Source organism: Lepisma saccharinum, chromosome 9, assembly GCF_977018435.1.
Source record: "Lepisma saccharinum chromosome 9, izLepSacc3.1, whole genome shotgun sequence".
Taxonomy (NCBI): domain Eukaryota; kingdom Metazoa; phylum Arthropoda; class Insecta; order Zygentoma; family Lepismatidae; genus Lepisma; species Lepisma saccharinum.
Window position 1 is genome coordinate 38020336 of NC_139237.1, and position 21282 is coordinate 38041617.

At 37.6% G+C, this 21282-nt stretch overlaps 1 protein-coding gene across 1 annotated transcript in view; it reads left to right on the plus strand.

Moving 5' to 3' along the window:
- The first annotated feature begins 453 nt into the window (after positions 1–453).
- Positions 454–21282, plus strand: part of LOC145992619 (uncharacterized) — a 31374-nt gene continuing 10545 nt past the window's right edge. The window contains exons 1-2 of the mRNA XM_083128978.1: positions 454–495; positions 5941–6180. Coding sequence (XP_082985104.1) covers positions 5958–6180 — 223 coding nt within the window. The 5' untranslated portion in view covers positions 454–495; positions 5941–5957. The remainder of the gene's footprint in view (positions 496–5940; positions 6181–21282) is intronic.

Sequence of the window (21282 nt, forward strand, 5' to 3'; positions counted from 1 at the left end):
CCCCCCCCCCAAGGGAAAAATCCTGAATAAACCACTGAGTGTGGGTAACGTACGATATGCCCATCATCTATACATAGACAGACTCTGGACAACGATGACCGATTGTGTTAATTTTTCTTTTTTTATGCCTCCACGAATCATGTGTGAAAGAATGAGTTAGAGTGAGTTATTTTTAAGGCATATTACAACTGTGTTATATTCGCTCATGCTTATTTCCGTGAGCAGCATCCTGTCCAACTGGCGACACAATGCATTGCCGCTATTGTTGTTTTTTTTGTTGGTTTTTTTTTACTAATGCGTGTTATGCTGGGTTTGCTGAACTACCATATGTCCTACATTCAGCGTGGACGGCTATCTGAACTTTCCAGAACAGTCCTGCATTTTCTAAAACATTTTAAAAGAGAAAGGTGTGTCTGTGTTCTCGCGCAGACTGCAACCAGAGTTTGACGTGTGATTACGTGTGCTTGTCACAATCTCTTTTTGCGTCTCTGTTAGGTAAGTGCATTTTAAAAATATTTTCTGCATTGAAGTAAGCTATGGTGATTTAAACAAACAAACAGGCGCAAGTCTCCTGTTTCTTTTTCTTTCCCCACATATATTATTTTTATTCACATCGTGTGCACCGTGTATTGAAATTAGAATAGAGAGAGAAAAAGTGTGAGAAAGATTAAAAAAAAACTTAATAACTTCTTCGTCGGACCCTGTTTTCCCCCTCCAAATAGGGGAGAAGGGGGGGGGGTCGAAATTGGTGAAATATAAAGGCATTAGCAGAGAGGGAGAGAAAGTTTACTCTAAATACCAATTAAATAAATTCCATATTGTTATGTAGCTAATTTCCGAGGGTTTTTTTTTTTTTGTTTTTTTGCGATGTTATAGCCATATTGTACATTCGAGTGAGAGAGAGAGGGTTGGGGTGGGGGGTGGTAGAGGTGGTGGGTTTAGGGTGACAAGACGTCCTCTTTTATCCGGACATGTCCTCCTTTTTAGGTGTCTGTCCAGCATCCGAGCGGATTTTTTTAGAAATCGGTAAATGTTCTCGTTTTTGGGAAAGAGTATGGCATCGACCATAGCAAATGTGCTGCATAGAGAATGCTTCCACACATAGCGATCATCATATCACTTGGGGTGCGTAAAGTGTTCGAGCAATGCTCACCTAGCATCTGGGAGCCGAACACAATCATTTTCCCGACTGAATCATTAGTAGGGTGCGGATTTATAGGCACTAAAAACCTCTCAAATAGGCACCAAAATGATGAAACTAGGCACTAAAAATGGCACTATATACTAAAAATGTACGAAAATAGACACTCTAAAATTTTAAAAGAAAAACATTAAAGATGTACAATGCATGTGAACTTATCTCAAGTTTCTTCTTAAAATATACAGTTATACTGTATTAGCACATCAGTTTATACATAAAAGTGCGCTAACGATTAACAAACTATTAATACTTTTCTTGATCGAAATTCACTTGTGGGGAATCGTAAGTTAAAGTAATTCTCACGAAAAGAGTTTGTGCTTACGACTGTGCGGATTTGAACAAATGATGAAAAAAAAAACAATTTGCATCATTGTAACAAAATAAAATTTAAACAGTGTTCCAATTGAGACCCTCAATCTGGCGAATACCAGATAACATCAACAAAGCCTTCCTCAATGTAAAGAAAGCCAAAGGCACGTAATAAAAACTTGAAGTATGCAAAAATTGCAGAATAGCAATTAGAATAGTATTATTCTAACTTGTTGCTTCGCCTTTTGAGACTGTAGGAACTCATGTAGTCTCTAAAGTAAAGTGTTCCCCTGTCCTTTGCATCACGCCATGAAGGCGTATAGGAGGTGTGGAGTTAGGGCTCCGCACTTTCTTGATCGCGGCCGAAGGTGGGGGTTTCATATCCAGTGAATAAAAATTGATATTCATGTTTTGCATAGTTTCCCCCCCCCTAAATATCAGAAGAAATCGAAGCCTATGTACATATGCCGCATTTTTCAACAGTTACAATGTTATTCTGTTATTATTTTTTTTTAAAAAAAACACATTATTTTCCCTTTTCTTCAACAGTTATTACCATCTAAACTTGTGAAGCGATGTATTGTGTTGGGCACTCGCCATTTTTACGGATGCGATTTTAAGGATCGTGTGGGGCCACTCTTGCAGATAAAGAGAAGCTATTATTTACTTTTCTCTAGAAGTTCACAAGGAATACAACTATCAACTATAAACTTGAACGAAAACAAACTCTATGTATTATATGAAGGGCACGGAGGTAAAACATGGTGACATTTTGGTCATTATTAAGTTAAAAAGTAAAAAGAACAATCCTTCAATTTTCGTATGCAGGGGTGCCCATCCCCCAAGGGCCGTGCACGCATCCCCCCAAAGTCGTTCATCAAAATCCCCCGCAAAAGAATTGTTCATCACAACCCTCCACACACACAAATATAGTTTAGATAAAAACACAATAATTGATTTTTGCTTGAATGTCGATAATTTGTTGTTTTTTAATTAATTTTATTAAATTCGTAAACTTTACACCAGAGACGGTAAGCTTGGCATAAACAATATTTTATATATATATATATATATATATATATATATATATATATATAATATCTGTCCCTATCGCCCATGCTTTACACAACGAAAACTGATAGTATTTTACAATTATCCAGTCAGTCGTAGAATAGGAATGCATGCAAGCGAAACAAATCGTTCCTGAAATCATCCAACACTAAAACTGAAGTCTGCATGTCGGACGTTGCGAGCCGACTCGAAACTACCACAAAGAAAACACCAGACATTGTTTACCACTGGCCGAGATGCCAACAATCAAAACACGCATGACATTCGAACTTTCATTGAAGTTGAAATTAAGAGACTACATAAGGAAAAAGCACGGCTCTCTTACATGTTTGCTACAGAAAATAGTGTTCTTGTGGATGTTGTTAAAACCATGAAATAGATGCTGAACATCTAATAACCATAACTAAAAATAAATAAGAAGTCAATGAAATGAAAAGATCCCCTAATTTTTGTGTGAAGATATGGTAGCTAAACTATAAAATTTTGTCCCTCCTTCCCCAAAAAATTTCCATGACGCAAGCGCGTCGTGAATCCCCCTGCGGGCGCCCCTGTTCATATGTATAATTACCATTCCCATGTCATGCAATTTGCATTGGACTCATTGAACGCTTTTGAAATTGGAAAACACAACACGAAAACAATTTATTTACAATGTTGCTTCTAATAATATTTATGTTTATGAAACTCAATAATGACCAAAATGATATGTAGTCTACCACAGGCACGTATCCAGGAATTCCTTTCGAGGGGGCTCAACACCATTTTTTAAGGGGTATAGTAAGAACCTCACAATTGTATATTCAACGCCAGTGGTGGCAATTGGGTTCCAAAACGGGGGGGGGGGGGGGGTGCGGAGGGCGTTGCAAGGAAAGTTTACTTTCTCTTGGTAGACAACGCTTAACATTAAGAGGCCATAATGTTGAGGCAAGAAAATAAAAAATGGGCAGCAACTATCCCTTAAATCGTCGCCACTGTAAGGCTGTCATTTTAATCAGAACGTGAAGTCGGAACATTTTTTACCACTCGACTCCTCTGTTTCCATGCATTAACATTGTGTGCCGGAACCATCTCAGTATGTGTGTTTGTCCATTTCTTCTCATCAGACATAAAAACATCTATGGTGTCTTTGAGTGTTTTTACGAAGCTGTTACACATGCACGGGATGGATAATCCACTCGACTATGTGAGATTCAAACTGTGGGCTGCGAACTGGTCGCAGACAGCTCTCTGATTCGAGCCTGAACACCACTAATGTGTCTTGTCCTCCCATGTTTGAAGCTCTTATAAAAGCCGAAACCCACCAAATTGTTCCGATTCAGACCTTAGCACTCACAAGTGTTCAAAAATGCCTGTCACAGCTTCCGCTGTCTTGTCATATATCGGCACCAAACAAAGGACGTCTATTCGAATACAGGTGGATCACGAAACAATTAATGCACAGTGAAAACCCTTCCGTTCCCAACACATCTAATGTTTCGTCTCCCAGTATGATCAAATGCTTACTCATTTATCTCCAGTGACGTGCCCAAGGGAGGGTTGGTGAGGTCATAACCTTATTTGACCCAGTATTTATTTTTTAAAAAAAGAAGAAGAAGAAGAAGAGGAACGTCAAAGACAGGAAAAAAATGGCAAAACCAGGAATGACAACCAAAAATAATATGCGTAACCCCTCTCCCTTCCGAAAATCCTGGGCACGCCTCTCTTTATCTCGGACACATTTTTTAAAATCAACTCACCAGAAGTTTTTATTATTCCGTATTGGAGGTTGAAGTAAGATGCGTTCTTCCTGCAGGTTTGGATATGATCCTTTAGGGTGCTGTTGTCTGCCTGCCATCACACCAAACTTTAACAAGGCCCTAATTTTCCATTCTTGTGACTTGGATTTTCAAGACTTAGGAAGGTTTCAGACCGAAGGGACACACGATACATGTCGATTGGAATGGGTCAATCAACAGCAACGTTTCACACCGTAGCTACACAAATACAGCCCAAACCTAATTTCGACTTGTGAAATCCTCAGGCGAGACGGTGTGAAATCTCCCTTATTAGGCTACTGTCATTGTCACCTCGAAGTAGTAGCTCTTGTTGACCACAGAAGAAAAAATTCTAGAACGTTCCGCAGATAAAATGATTCGTTAATATTGCCAGTAGTTGACTCCTTCTCTCATTCAAGAACGTACCCTCTCCCGCCTTCCAGAGATTAGAAATTACAATGAATCGCCCTACGTGTGGTGCTACCTTTGTTGTGCAGCTTCCAAATGCTGACAAGTCTCTACATAGTGCTCAAGTGCGCTGCGACAATACCGAAAGCGCAAGAAAAGTTTACGTGCAATATTATCAACAACAGGGTTATAGAACATTCTCCGTCTTGCCTCGATAATTGTCTACCTCCTTAAATCATCGTCACATTATTCAAAAAGCCATAAACCTAATTTTATCTAGTGTAAAATAAAAAAATTCCTGCGGGAGGTGGGGGGCTCGAGCCACCTCAACCCCACTTTGGATACGTGCTATTAACAATATCAGGGTTATAGAACATTCTCCGTCTTGTCTCGATAATTATTTCTCCCAAATTATCATCACATTATTCAAGAAGCCAAAGTCCTAATTTTATCTAGTGCAAACAGAAAACATTCCTGAAGCGGGGCTCGAACCTCCTGATTCCCACCTTGGATATGTGCTATTGACAATAATAAGGTTATAGAACACTCTCCGTCTTGTCTCGATAATTATTTCTCTCAGATTTATAAATTTATTATCTTCACAAAACTCTAATTTTATCTAGTGTAAATTGAAATTTCCTTAGGGGGGAGGGGGGCTCAAGCCACCTCATCCCCACCTTGGATACGTGCTATTAACAATAACAGAGGTATAAAACAATTATTTTCACATTATTCAAGAAGCCAAAAACCTAATTTTATCTAACGTAAACTGAAAAATTTCCTGGGTAGAGGGTCGAGCTCCCTGTGCCCCATCTTGGATACGTGCTATTATCAATAACAGTGTTACAGAACATTCTCCGTCTTGCCTCGATAATTATTTCTCTCCTTAAATTATTGTCACATTATTTTATTTCACACCACAAGAAACCAAAAACCTCATTTTATCTAGTGTAAACCTAAAACTTTCGGGGTGGCTCGAGCCCCCTAAGCCCCCTCTGGATACGTGCTTTACTTCCGAGCCCTGCTATGGTAGCGAACGAAGGGATCAGACGTCGTTACAGAAACTCATAAGGTTGTATTTTTTACATTATGACATTCTGAAATTAAATGTCACACCTTGTTGATATTGTTGTAATTTTATTTATAGAAAATTATGTTTACCTCCGTACACTAATACAAAACTTCTTTTTTTTTCAGCACATTATCAAATTCGTATGTCTTCTAATAACAGAAACGTTCCAGAAGATCATGATGGAACCACAAGGAAGGCAACAGTGTATATATATAAGAGGCCTATTGAAGGCACGAGCAGTAGTCAAGTCTCACGTCACCAAGATTTTCTTCGTATTCTTCTTTCACTTAATACGGTAGTACAAGTAGCCGGGCATTGGGTTCTAGTCTTTAGGTTTCGTGGCAATGACTGGAGAACGGCAGAGGGTGAGTTTTGATACATGTGTAAAATCATTCTATGCAAATTAATTGCACTAACAAAACTTACTACTTTACCTTGATTTCTCTCTCTCTCTCTCTCTGTGTGTCTTTCATCCATGTCATGTTCGCCCGATTCTGAACCCCCTGTAATTTATGTTTCATGGTTTGGTATTAGTGCATACAGAACACACTCTACGCACACACACACACAGACACACACACACACACACACACACACACACACACACACACACATACACGCATATACATATACATACATATACAGGCCATATTATTGGAAATTATTGAAAAAATTAAACACAGGTTAACTCACTTTATGTAGAGAAATTTGACAGATTTAATGTTTTGTGATACACATTGCATTGTTATACACATTGGCTCTTTTTGAGCCCATTTTAATCACCGTGTGTATACAATTCCTCTATTACTCTTATTTCTAAACTTCAAACCATGTGGTTTATGAAATTACGTGTTGCTCTGGAGATACAAATAAAGAACACCCTTACAGCAACCAGAATTGATATTATTTCCTTTGTTATAACCAAAAAGTAGCATAAATAACACGGTAAACAATGTACGCATTGTTCCAGGCATTTTTGCAAATGTGCAAAGAATCGTGCTGCCACATATTCTTGGGACACAGTAAAAGAAAAGATTATGGGAAACAAGATTATATCGAAGCAGATAAACAGTTTAATCCCATAAAAAGTTATAGCAATTGTCAAATATATTTAGTTAGAACACTTTCAAAACAAGGAAATGTGCTTCTTTTTTACAATGAGTCCAATAATTTGGCCAATACTTTATATATATGTATATAAAACTACTCACCGGATCATGCGGCATATAAATGCATCTCTGAGCGTGGTATTGGATACAGTCTGATACACATTGATTAGCTACAGTGCTGTTCCAATGTAGAAGTACGGGCTTCTGTCTAGGCATACTCTAACTAACTTGGACTTGTTGCAAGTTGGAAGGTCCAAAGTCCATCTGCTGGTTGCAGGGAAGGCGCCTAATTGCCCACCCAAACAAATCCATGAAAAATATATATGTTTCGATAAATAAGTATATTGTGATATTGACTTCATGCATATATTTTTTTCTTTTTTTGTAAATGTCATCGACACTACAGATGATCACAAATTGTAATCCCACCAGCTCGATGGCCGAGCGTGTTAAATAATCTATTTTCAATCTTGTCACCAAAGCTTCTCTGTAGTTCGTCACCGACACAGTACTCTAAGTAAGAGTAACAATTTTTATGATGGACTCATTACTTAACACCTGTGAAGTGACATTGACGGCAAATTTTATTAGACGACAGCAGGTAGATGTAGTGCAATATCAGCCAATAGGTTGAGTAATCTGCAGACAGTGGTCACTTTTCCAGGGGCGTAAGTAGGCGGCCCCCTGAGTATTGGGGCCTCGAAAGGCCTACATTGAGGTTCTGTATCCCCTCAGTTTTAGATTTGAAACAATCGTAAACCTATTGTACTACATTGTGGTAAGTAGGAGAAATCCGAGATATCGTCTTTTTTAACTGATTATCTGTCATTTTTAATTCTAATTAATGGGTTCTATATGTTAATTAATCAAGAGTAGCGTGTAGGGGGGAGGGGGAGAAAGATGAGTCATGGATGACTCATGCGCACGTGTGAGCTTGGATTTATTGATTTTGAATTTGTGTACAAAAGACACTATTATGAATCCCGTTTTTATCCTAATGTAACCCTATTGTTGTACTTTATATAAGCGGTACAGCCGGATATGACTCATGGATGATTTATCCCGACGAGGGAGCTTGGAATTAATGGTTTTCCATTAGTGTACAAAATATACTATTATGGAACCCGGTTCCGGCCTATTCTAACCCAAGGAACCCAGTTCCGGCCTATTCTAAGGCAGTTTATGCTTTTCTTATACGCGAGGATGAGTCAAGGCTCATTCATGCAGTCGGGGGAACTTGAAGTTAATGCGTTTTATTCAGTAACGAGGAGACGATTCCGGCCTATTCTAAGCCAATTGATGGCGTCAGGCGAAGTTGGCGGGCGTCGATGACGTCACGAGCGGCCTTTTTGGCGTCGGTGGTGACTCATATTTGGTATAATTAAGAATCTGGATTTATCCGGAATCAACCGGCCCTGAAGTGATCTGGGGTAGAAGATATTATAACTCAATATATGGTGTTACCCTATGTTCGCTTTAAAGGCGAAGAAATTGAACGAAGTATACAGGCAGAATGCATGTTATTAATAATAATTGCTCTTAAAAAGGCAAGAACGCGTCGAGTGCAGAGTCCCCTAGCGGACGAATTTGCACCAGAAAAGAAGAATATTTCCCCTTCATCCCGAACCGCGAAGGTTCGCCCCCGAGCGAAGGGGAGAAAAGAGTCCATTGTTAGGTTCCCCCTCGGTCTTTTACCAAAGCTGAATGGGATAATGTCGCGTGCCGCCAATATTTTACCATGCTTGTATTGATTTTTTTGAGTTCCTGGGTTCGAATCCCGGACTGGTCGTGTGCGTTCTTCATGATGGTCCTCTCATCAATTTCACATCCCTCATTTTCATCTTCATCTTCACGATTAGCCAAAAAGTGTCAGAAAAGCGAAGTAAAATAAACCAAATCAATCATTTATATATTTCTATATTACGCCGCTTTTCTACCTCTTGGGTTAAATGCGACGATGAGAATGAATGATGAGCCGAAGGAATGGCGATGGGACAGACATGTCCAATGTCCGAACCTTGGACCTCTGGTTTCGTAGCGTGTTATACTCAGTGGAATTCTTTGGAAGAAAAACTGTAAAAGTAGGGTGAAAAGAAACAAAGTTGTACGATGCATAAAAAGCCATGTTTAGTTAATCTAAAACGTTCCAATTATCGAATTCGTGTTTTAAGTCCACTGTATGCACAGTGAGGCTAATCGGGGATCCGAACCACTATGTGCCTCCACTGGGTATCAAACCCGGGACCCCTTGATTACAAGGCGGTGACGCTACCACTGCGTCATCGAGGAGGCCAAGAAAAACTTACAATTAGTCAGTAAAATTAATATTGAGGGACAAGGTCTGCGAAGAGTTCTTTCATTCGGTTGCGCCTGGTCATCTCATAAAATGACATAGTTTCGAGAGCAGAACTTGCTTCTATATCGCTTGCAAGTTCTTCCCAAATTGTCCTCACGATGTTGGAACAGCATAGAAATTTTGGAACTAATACAAGCAGGCACATACCCAGGGAAGGGGCTCGGGAGCTGCAGTCATTTCTCGAAATCCTTCAAATATCTGATTTTAATAATGTGTAGTAGTAATTAAATTTACTTCATTAATAGGATTAAATATCTTGTATATGGTAAGTTGCAATATACCAAGAAATTAATCTTCAGCGCATTTACTCCTCCCCACAACCTTTTCGTCTTTAGATGGCTGCTGCCGATAAGGGATAACCCTATTCCGAAATCAAAATCTGGCTACCGGCCTCACCATCAGGGATCGAACCTTGAACGTTTCGATTGATTGATTAATTGAACTGGTGTTTTGAATCCACTTTATGCACAGTAAGGCTAATCGGGACTGGATCTAATGATTAAAGTGAGATCCGAACAACTATGTGCCTCCATCGGAAATCGAACCCGTACAGTTTGTTGAACCTGCCGAACCAAAGACGAGAACGTAATTATTTGAGCGTGTGGGAACTTTGTTTTATCCAGTGCCATGATATCTTCAGTTTTCCACACACAAATAAGATTAATTTTAAGAAACTAGACGTCTGCATATAATTTTTTATCGTCATAATTTACAAGTGAACAATCAGATGCCATAGAAGACTCGGGCCCGCCCTTTAGAACAGTGCTTAACGCGGTCGCCTTGAACTAAGTGATACCGGATTCGATTCCGGTATGAACTGTATACATGAGATGCCATGCTTGAACTCATTATGCACACATTTCATATTTGCACTGTTGCCAATACTTGTAAACCAGTGGCGAAGCGTGCTGTCTCGGGAAGGGTAGGCACAGGACGGAACAGGGTTTGGGGGGAGGGGAAGATGTGATTTTTTTTAACAGTAGTATGTTAAATATAAATATAAAATACTTTCCCTCTCTGAATCGAGATTGGTGTGGGGCACATCCAGCAGCTAACACTTCGCGAAAAGCTGTTCCTCAAAAGAGCTGAAAGCACCAAACTTAACACTGGTAACCAACTTGCATGCATTATTTGCAGTTAGAATTCTAATCATGCCTACTTTGATAGGTTAGGAGACCAGGCTTAGAGGTGTTAGCAACACATTTTCGCTACATGTTAGCAGCTGGGTGTGCTCCGCTCCCGGCACAGCTCTGAATCTTCCATGGAAACACTGCTTCAACAAGCTCTGTACGTCCACGCCTGCTTCGTCACGCGCTCGTACACGATCGGCACTCTTCGGAAGTCAGGGAGAAAGGGTGAGAGAGAGAAAAGAGGCCGGCCTCTGAGGTTACATTACAGGCGAACGTACCCCTGAAATTATGCTTTCCCGCACGAATCACATAGGTTGTTATGGGACCAGCTGAGGCACTCTTAGGCGGGCCTCGCTGAATGCTCAGATACGGTTCCAGGCAGGGTTGCAAACTTGCGGTAATTATCGGAAGACCAAGAATTTCAGTTTTCTTTTATTAAGCGTCGTTTAATGAAATTTATAAGTAATAAAATAATCCGTTATAGACAAATATATTAGGGTAGGCCCGGCCTCCGGGCCTCATAGGACGCTTCGCCACTGTTGTAAACCTGGTTCCAGCACTTGATATCTAAAACCACGGAAAAGGGTTTTATCTACTTCTCAATTTCCTTCCAACAAATTTACAAATCTAAAGACTAATAACATTGTTCTTGGTGTATCAGCCATTAAGCTAATGAGTTCATTCTGTATTTAGTTTCCCGAAAAATGGCTGTGGATTTCGCGAGAGTATATCCGTAGACTGTTGGGGGCTACAGAAGAAAATGATGTTCCTATCCAATTTATTGATTGATTGAGTTGGTATTTTAAGTCCACTTTATACACAGTAAGGCTAATCGGGACTGACTCTACAGTGTAAAGTGGGATCCGAACCACTATGAGCATCCACCGGGTATCGAACCCGGAACCCCTTCATTACAAGGCGACGATGCTACCATGCGCCACCTTGGAGGCCCTTGCTCCTTTTCTTTACAAGACTGTATATATATATATATATATACACACACAATTTATATAATGTATGTATACAGTATATGCCTATATGGTGTATAAATAGCTTGTTAATTTATAATACTTTGCTTTGATAGAAAAAATCTTACGTTTGGGCCCCCCAAACTGATCAACCTAGCTACGTCCCTGTTATTTAACAACTTTATGTTATTTTTTTAACAAAGAAACACTATTTATACTATTCAGGCAACATTTTTTATTAAATTTTTGACTCACAAAGACATTTTTTCAACTTTTAACTTATTATTTTAAAAGTTTATTTCCACTTTTTACTCAAAAACACTATTTATACTAGGACCTCCCCCATGGCGCAGTGGTAGCGTCATTGCCTTGTAATCAAGGGGTCTCGGGTTCGATACCCGGTGGAGGCACAAGTTGTTCGGATCCCACTTTAAACTGTAGGTCCAGTCCCGATTAGCCTTACTGTGCATAAAGTGGACTTAAAACAACAACTCAAACCAAACCATACTATTCAGACAACATTTTTTAATAATTTTGAACTCGCAAAGAGATTTTTCATTTTTAACTTACTATTTTACAACTTTATGTTATTTTCTTTACCAAAATAACACTATTTATACTATTCAGGCAACATTTTTTATTAAATTTTGGACTCACAAAGACATTTTTTCAATCTTTTAACTTATTATTTTAAAAGTTTATTTCCATTTTTTTTACTCAAATAACACAATTGAAGCTATTCAGGGAAGAGTTTTTATTACATTTCGCACTTACAAAGAGATTTTTTCAACTTTTAACTTATTATTTACAAGTTTAGGCTTATTTTTTTACTCTAATAACACAATTTCGTCTATTCAGGCTACATTTTTCATTGCAGTTTAGACTCGCAAAGAGATTTTTTCTACTTCTTGTATTAATTTTTCTATTTATTGCGTTTTTGTATCTAATTTTTAACATAGAGGTTTTTTTATTTATTGAGTTGTGTATCTTATATTTACTAATTTTTAACTTTGAGTTTTTTTATTTAAATAATTTCTCTAATCACTAAGGAAGAAGTACTTTTAACTAAAACTTTAGCCACAAACTTTATTACTATTATTATTATTATTATTATTATTATTATTATTGTTTTTGATGTAGTTGTTGAATGTGTTGCTGTTGTTAGGGTTTATTTACTTCCACTATGCTATTTTTTTGTTTTGTATTTCTATATTTATCTAAGTCAGGTAACAAATGCTACGTACGAAAGTTTATTTATTTTAGAGTTTCATTGGTGTATTCCTACTGTTAGGGTTAGTAAAGTTTCCTAAATATATGAGTAGGGTTCCATATATTCTTGTTCTTGCATGTTTTGAGATGATGCAATCAGCACCACGCTCCAACTGCCTTTTACCACCTATGTCTTCATTTTATTGAGGCTTAGTGATTCCTAAAGCCTCTTTATGCATGAGAGAGAGCTTAAAAATTTTGATCTCAGATAACAGACATCCTTATATCAGAGGATTTTAAACTACATTTCAGACTCATGATGTGTCACTAGAATATCACTGCTTGCTTAATTTTTAAGTATGTTACGCTGTTATTGTATTTTTAGCCATTGCTTACCTACTAGATATACTGTACGAAATGTTTAATATTTGTACTTTTGCACTTATAAGAGGCCAAACATTTACTGTAACTAAAATTATTATGTGTCTATGAGGACTGAAATCCTTTTACCAGGGGGTATTTAACTAGAACCTTATTAATATTGTTTCTTTCTTCCCTTAAATATAACAATATAATGACAAATCACAGGACAAGACGATGCTAGCAGATGACTACGTATATCTTAAGAAGCCCACCTGCCAAACGTTTCTTACCATGCTATTTAGCCTTATAGTCTTTAATTAAGGGTAATTTTCAAGTATTACTGACTTTCTTGAGTGATAGACTTAATATCAGGGGTTATTTGTATCTGTTATATCATGCGAGTCTTATTTTTACTACAATGAGGACTAAATTCCACTGACTGAAGCTTAAAGTTTAGGCTCTAAAGGGGCCATTTAACACTATAGTGACAATTCATAGGACAATATGAACCTTACAGAGACTTCTAGGAGGCATAGAAACATACGCCAGAGCCTTATTAGACCGCAAGAAGCACTTACGAGGAGTACTACGAGGAAACGAAGTTGATTTTTTTAGGGCTTTACTATAAGGTTACCAGTTACACAGCCAATATGTGCTATTTCAAGTAACTACATGTACCAGAACATCTTACAGCCCAACACTAACTAGACTTCAATTTATACTATATTAGGTGCTAAATGTAGCAAGAACACTGATTGTACATACTTTTAAGAATTCAACTATATCAGGATTTTTCTATGTAAGTATATTTTTATTGATTACTAACTTTAACAGACCAATCAAGAAGACGTCAAAATTCACTAAACATAGTACCATAGTGTAGGTGATTGCATGAAAAGTAGAAATTATAACAATCACAAGATTTCGCTTTTTGCTTTTGTGACTAATCGCGACGCTGAGGATGAATGGAAGGACAAGAATCTTAAGGACTGGATATATTTTACCATTACAGACGCCTATGTAGAAACACTAGAGTAATTAGAAATTAGATACAAAACGCAATAAATAGAAAAAATAATACAAGAAGAAGAAAAAATCTCTTTGCGAGTCTAAACTGCAATGAAAAATGTAGCCTGAATAGACGAAATTGTGTTATTAGAGTAAAAAAATAAGCCTGAACTTGTAAATAATAAGTTAAAAATGAAAAATCTCTTTGCGAGACCAAATTTTAATAAAAAATGTTGCCTGAATAGTATAAATAGTGTTATTTTGGTAAAGAAAATAACATAAAGTTGTAAAATAGTAAGTTAAAAATGAAAAATCTCTTTGCGAGTACAAACTTTAATAAAAAATGTTGCCTGAATAGTATAAATAGTGTTTTTTGAGTAAAAAGTGGAAATAAACTTTTAAAATAATAAGTTAAATGTTGAAAAAATGTCTTTGTGAATCCAAAATTTAATAAAAAATGTTGCCTGAATAGTATAAATAGTGTTTCTTTGGTAAAAAAAATAACATAAAGTTGTTAAATATAAATAATAAGTTGAAAATGAAAAAATATCTTTGTGAGTCCAAAATTTAATAAAAAATGTTGCTTGAATAGTATAAATAGTGTTTTTTTGGTAAGAAAATTAACATAAAGTTGTAAAATAAGAAGTTAAAAAAATGCAAAAATCTCTTTGTGAGTTAAAAATAAATTGAAATGTCTTGCTTGAATAGTATAAATAGTATTATTTGAGTTAAAATAAGCCTTAACTTCAGCTAAAGTTGAAGAAACACACTTTGTTGTGTTGAAGAATACGCATTAACAACCATCCTGTAGCTTATAAAGAAATAATCAACGGGTCTGTAGTTCGAAACCTAGAAATAAAGGCAAATAGTGGATCGCATCCACTTTGACCTGTAGGTACTGGGCCGGATTGTTCCTAGTGCAGCCAAATTCTTTACGCTTTAGGTCAAACAGTCTTTACAATGCTACGAAAGGAGGAAGAAAACTTCCGCAAAAGAAAATTGAATCCTCAAAAAAATCAATACAAGCATGGTAAAATATTGGCGGCACGCGACATTATCCCATTCAGCTCCGGTAAAAAACCGAGCGGGAACCTAACAGTCGACTCTTTTCTCCCCTTCGCCCGGGGGCGAACCCTCGCGGTTCGGGGTAAATGGGAAATATTCTTCTTTTCTGGTGCAAATTCGTCCGCTAGGGGACTCTGCACTCGACGCGTTCTTGCCTTTTTAAGAGCAATTATTATTAATAACATGCATTCTGCCCGTATACTTCGTTCAATTTCTTCGCCTTTAAAGCGAACATAGGGTAACACCATATATTGAGTTATAATATCTTCTAACCCAGATCACTTCAGGGCCGGTTGAATCCGGATAAATCCAGATCCTTAATTTTACCAAATATGAGTCACCACCGACGCCAAAAAGGCCGCTCGTGACGTCATCGACGCCCGTCAACCTCGCCTGACGCCATCAATTGGCTTAGAATAGGCCGGAATCGTCTCCTCGTTACTGAATAAAACGCATTAACTTCAAGTTCCCCCGACTGCATGAATGAGCCTTGACTCATCCTCGCGTATAAGAAAAGCATAAACTGCCTTAGAATATGCCGGAACTGGGTTCCTTGGGTTAGAATAGGCCGGAACCGGGTTCCATAATAGTATATTTTGTACACTAATGGAAAACCATTAATTCCAAGCTCCCTCGTCGGCATAAATCATCCATGAGTCATATCCGGCTGTACCGCTTATATAAAGTACAACAATAGGGTTACATTAGGGTAAAAATGGTATACATAATAGTGTCTTTTGTACACTAATTCAAAATCAATAAATACAAGCTCACACGTGCTTATGAGTTATCCATGACTCATCTTTCTCCCCCTCCCCCTACACGCTCCTCTTGATTAATTAACATAAAAAAAACATTAATCATAATTAAAAATGACAAAATCGATGAAAAAAGATTTCTCCTGCTGTGGTACTCGTTAGTTCAACTGATCTGTTCTCTTATAAAACTTTTTAAGGAGATGCAAGCTGTTTAAGATGAGTGTAAAGTGATGGAATAAAATAAGATGCAGTTTAAGTAAGTCGAACTAGAAGCTTATGTCACTTTACGTAATGGTGGGTACATATTTTCAAAACAGTAGCCGAATGTAAGATAGGATAGGCCTATGGATCTGGTTTAGAAGAGTTCCACTGACCTTTAATTTCGATTATTTTTTTCAAACGACTCTTTCAAAAACTAAATGATTCTACTAGAAATTATTTATTACATGTTATTCAAACCATACAGTAAAATTTTAAAATCGCGATTTGTACAAGGAATTTCAGGAAATGAGATATAAATAGCCCTAATATGCTATCAATCACCTGTATTTCTCTCTATTTCCTCCCACTTTTGTGCTTTGTGGTAGCAGGGGTACCCACATGGGGGTTTGGTCGAGCAGATTTTATACCAATTCTATATATCTTCACATAAAATGGGGGGATCGTTTCGTTTGACTTATTGATTTCTAGTTTTGATTATTATGTACAGTTTTTCTACGTACCTGTGGGTGATCGCGGCGATGGAGTTGAAATGAAACACCACCTCTTATGCCTTTAGAATTGGTTTGGATTGTGGGGGCGTGCTATTGGCATTAATACAAGTTTAGTCGAACACACAAACTGTGAAGAATAAGGTTCAGTGCACTAACAATGGCAGTGAACCTGAGGACTTTTGTATGTTTTGTTAGCCATAGGGATGGGTGCCCCTGTAGAGTGGTACTACAATGGTATCACGTATGACATTTTCCCGTCACATGAAATATAGCCTATATAACACACCGACTTTTTCTGTATGTGTTGTTAAGAAGCTTGCAACGTCCCCCGGTTGGACACCTGTCGTTACAAAGTTAGTCCGTTGCCCCGTTCGTTCGTTCGTTCGTTCACCAAAGTTCTTTTAGTGCTAAATTAATAGATTCTACAGAACTCTTTAATTCTTGAACTCTCTCCGGAGGGTCACAATCATATTCTCTTCCAAACTGGACAATTTCAAGACAGGTTTCCATATTCTTCTTCAATTGCTCCTGTTCTTTCTCTATCCGTCCTTGCCGAACTGTTAAGAACTCTAGCTGCTCTTCGACAATTTCCTTTACCCTTTTGTCAACCTTTTCAGTGACTTTATTACTTAGCTTTTCTATTTCTCCTCTGATGCCCTCTACCTGTTCAAGTTTGTGCTGAGAGAATAGAGCCTGTAACTCTGACCTCAGTTTCATATCTTCCTGTATCATGCTTTCTTCCTGGTTTTCAATCAATGCACGGAATACATCTGTCTTCTTTTTTCTTTCTCTCTTCCTCCTCTTTCTCTTTCCTTCTCTTTTCTTCTTCCTCCTCTTTCTCTCTCCTTCTCTTTTCCTCTTCCTCCTCTTTCTCTTCCCTTCTCTTTTCTTCTTCTTCCTCTTTCTCTTTATTCTCTTTTCTTCTATAGACTCAACTATTAGTTTAAACTCCATCATCTCCTTTTTTCAAACTTTCTCTATCTGAACCACTTACGCTTTCTTACGCTGTTTCTGTTCCTCTATCCTTTCCTTCTGTCTACGCTCCTCAACCTCCTTTTCTTTCTGGATTCGTTCTGCTTTATCTTTCATCAGCGAATCAAGTAACCAATGATCTGACAAGGGTTTGGTAGGAACGCTCGTTTCTGTTTCTGTTTCTGTTTCTGGTGCTGACAAGCATGATATGCATCGCATTTCTTTATTTGATGCCGAGGTTACTTCCTGCCCATCACAACTACTATGACACCTTCAAACATTGGCAACACTGGAAGTATTCACTATCATCGGTAAGATCATCACAGCATCCAAACTTGGTTTCTGCATCCATTGTAGCTCTTCCTCTGCTTCGCAGATTCATTCCCGTCGCGTCCTTCTCCATTCTACTATACATTCTATGGCTTTTCCCAGTTAATACCTTCACCTCACTATCACACTCTTACCTTCGTGAATTCCAAAGACTTTCAATATCACCTTCATGAATTCTATGGACAAATATTTTCCCTATTCTGGACTCGCACTAAATCGGGCATCACGTTTGAATTGCTAAAATAATTCTGTACTCGAGCCCCACGATTGTACGCCAAAATAACTATGTACTCATGACCCACGTTGGTGCGCTATAAATAACTATGCAACGTCCCCCGGTTGGACACCAGTCGTTACAAAGTTAGTCCGCTGCCCCTTGTGTCGGAAACATGAGACTCTCTTAAATTCACTAGGGATTGGTGGGTAACAAGAAATACAACACGGTTTTCAAAGTTAGACGCAGTTTTATAATTACTTATCGTATGCGGATTCACAATCAATGTGCAGATTTACACATGTTTCTTTACCTTAGTTTTGTCATTTTATGCCTGAGGATGCGAAACGAAACCATTCTTACATCATTTCACATCACAATCACTAACACACAACGTTACACAAAACAACCCAAAATACACGAAGGTTTCTGTACGTAATCATTATTTCAGCGTATCGTCTTAAAGAAATTCAATTAATGCAAACCAATAATATATATTCTTGCATTCCATTTTCCCGTTACCACATGCTTATTGATTCCTCTACCTTCGCCTGTTTTCCAAACCAGTCCGTCGTCAAGAGAAAACATTCAGGCGGGTTCATACACTTCCTCAGCCGAGATAGAAAAATGACGTCAATGCGAATAGATTATGACGTATTTCCAAAACATATATACAAATTCCAACCACAACTGTACCAATCTCACTAAAGTGGTCTGCGACATCTTGCACATAATTTGAAATAAGAAACATTTAAAAATCTTAATAGCTCAACAAATATTAAGCAAACATTTAGATTCATTACAAGCTGCTGCTCATAGACACCTGAAACTTCTCTAAACGATGCCAGAGCTGTTACTAATCGTTTTACTGCATGACCTCTCAGTTGAGAAATGATTTCCTAACGATTTATACATTTTGGAACAGCGGTACAAAGATCATCGTGTTGACATTACATTGTTGTATATTACACCTCGAATATACCGCTTTGGATTTACAGACGTCTTTGCATGAGAGAATCGGTACCAATTCCTACATTTTCCACAGATCTTATTTTATGTTGAACCTGAAATATGTTGCTGAGTAGTTTTACATATGAGGATAACCTTTGTGATTGCAATGTAACCGTTTGGTCGGTTTGTACGTAAATTCCCCATTATGTTAATAAAAGTTCTTCCTAATTTCTTTTCCATTTTGATTATTGGAATATTTCCATCAGCTTCCGCTCCACTTTATATTTCTTATGAATTTACATCTGACGGTAGGCCGTATGTCAAACCCATTCTCTGTAATAGACTTTTCGAAAATTTTACATTTACTTTATATTTCTGAACTGAAATTTCTTGTTCAGGGAAAAGTTAGTTGCATCTTTGTATGTTAAAAAGTAAACCTTTGCACCAGTAAGGCCTGATTACTTAACATAATGGCACTGAATATACCAACATTGTTTTCGACGCCTTCGACCAATACAATATATGGACCTTCTTGCCCAAAATAGTATAAGTCATTTATACAGTATTCATAGTGTCTTTTTATTTCATTGTTCGCTCTAAATCATTCGCTTTGAATATTTTTGGAGTATTTATAGTCATATTTTCCATTAACTATTGTTCGACTTTGTTTTGTATTCTGGTGTTTATGTTGCTTAGCGACCGATTCAACATTCATGTTTTCCCAGTATTTACTTGTAGTAGATGCATCCTTTTTTTTCCTGCCATCATTTCATTCATTTCCATTTGCACTTCCTCTTTATTTTGATTATTATGTTCTTCGGTAGACATGTTTCTGACACTTTTACGAAATTTGTTGAAATTGTCACGTGCAGAAAATTTTATCCAGGTGGCCTGAAAATACAAGTGTACTTAATATTGACTTAAGTTTTAACAAATTCACTGTCTTATATTTACATAGAACACTTTTATAATTAAACCAATCTTCAGGTCCATAATTAAAGTTTGATTTTGTCTGCAATAATATAATACCTAGTCATATCATAAATACTGTCACAAGGATTGCAGGAAATAGTCACAATATGGTTAGGGATAGTGTAATATCCACAGTAGAATGCTGCATCGAGGCTTTTTTGCTCGATCGTCTAATAGTCTAATAGATGGCTTACGGAATTGGCAGTTTCTTCGCTCGAGCGAACAACGCTGGAACCGGCAAATGATCGAATACGCTCGAAGTCCAATAACCGTAATTTGTCTGTGGTAGTGGAACTTCAGATATGGATCATAAAGTGAAAGACTATCAGAAAATCACGCTCCAGATGAAAGCTCCTTTGCGTAGGGGGGGGGGGGGGTACACTTTTCTAAAGAAGTGGTCGCGTCGATTCTATATAAATCTTCATCAGAAGAGTATATGACTGACCTTTTCTTTTGAATTTATCAAATGGAATTTTCCGAAACGAAATACTTACACAAATGAGACGAGACATTGGGGGTACAATGTACTCCTGTACTTCAAAACTTTGTAAGAGGGAAAACTATACTTAAACCTATATACAGTAGACTCGCGATTAACCGAGTCCGGATTAACCGAGGCTCCGGGTTAACCGAGGGAGTGGTTGGAAAACATCGCGCTTCATAACGCAACCCCCTGTTTGTTTATGGAGTCAAGTCACCATCCGCGCTGCACGTGTTCGTTACATTGTCGGTGTATCCGATTGTTACGGTGGTGTTTAAGTCTGTGTAGGCCTATTCTAAGCGTAAAAAGTAATCTTCTCATTTATGTTGTGCTAGTAATAAATAATTACTATACAGTTTTAAGTATTGTTTCGTCATTTACGACCTATTAGCACATTATCTCCGTATTATCCGTTTTTCCGTATCCGAGGTAATCTCGGTCCCAATTAGCTCGGATAATCGCGAGTCTGCTGTATTAAGAGATTTTTGAACATAGAGATGATACTGAGACAAGAAAAGTCTGTGTTTCCTCTCAAATTTCGGAACGAGACTGAAATAAATCTCTGCAAAATCAAAGCAAGGCGATACTTGATGTCCGAGATGAGTCCTTCGAAACTCTGATATCATATTTGAAGAAATTGGTAAAAATAAATTTAAGTTACTGTGTGTCTTATCAGACATACCAAGCGTATAATTTATTGACTTATTTTTTTCAAAATGTCGTGTATTTTGTTTACTGTAATTGCAAAGTTAATGCATTAGTAACAATTGCGAGTCATAAATGTATAATATAATTCCATATTTCGACGGTTCACAGCATCTAAGCAAGATATTAAGAGAAGTTTTGCTTTAATGACATATACGTTGTG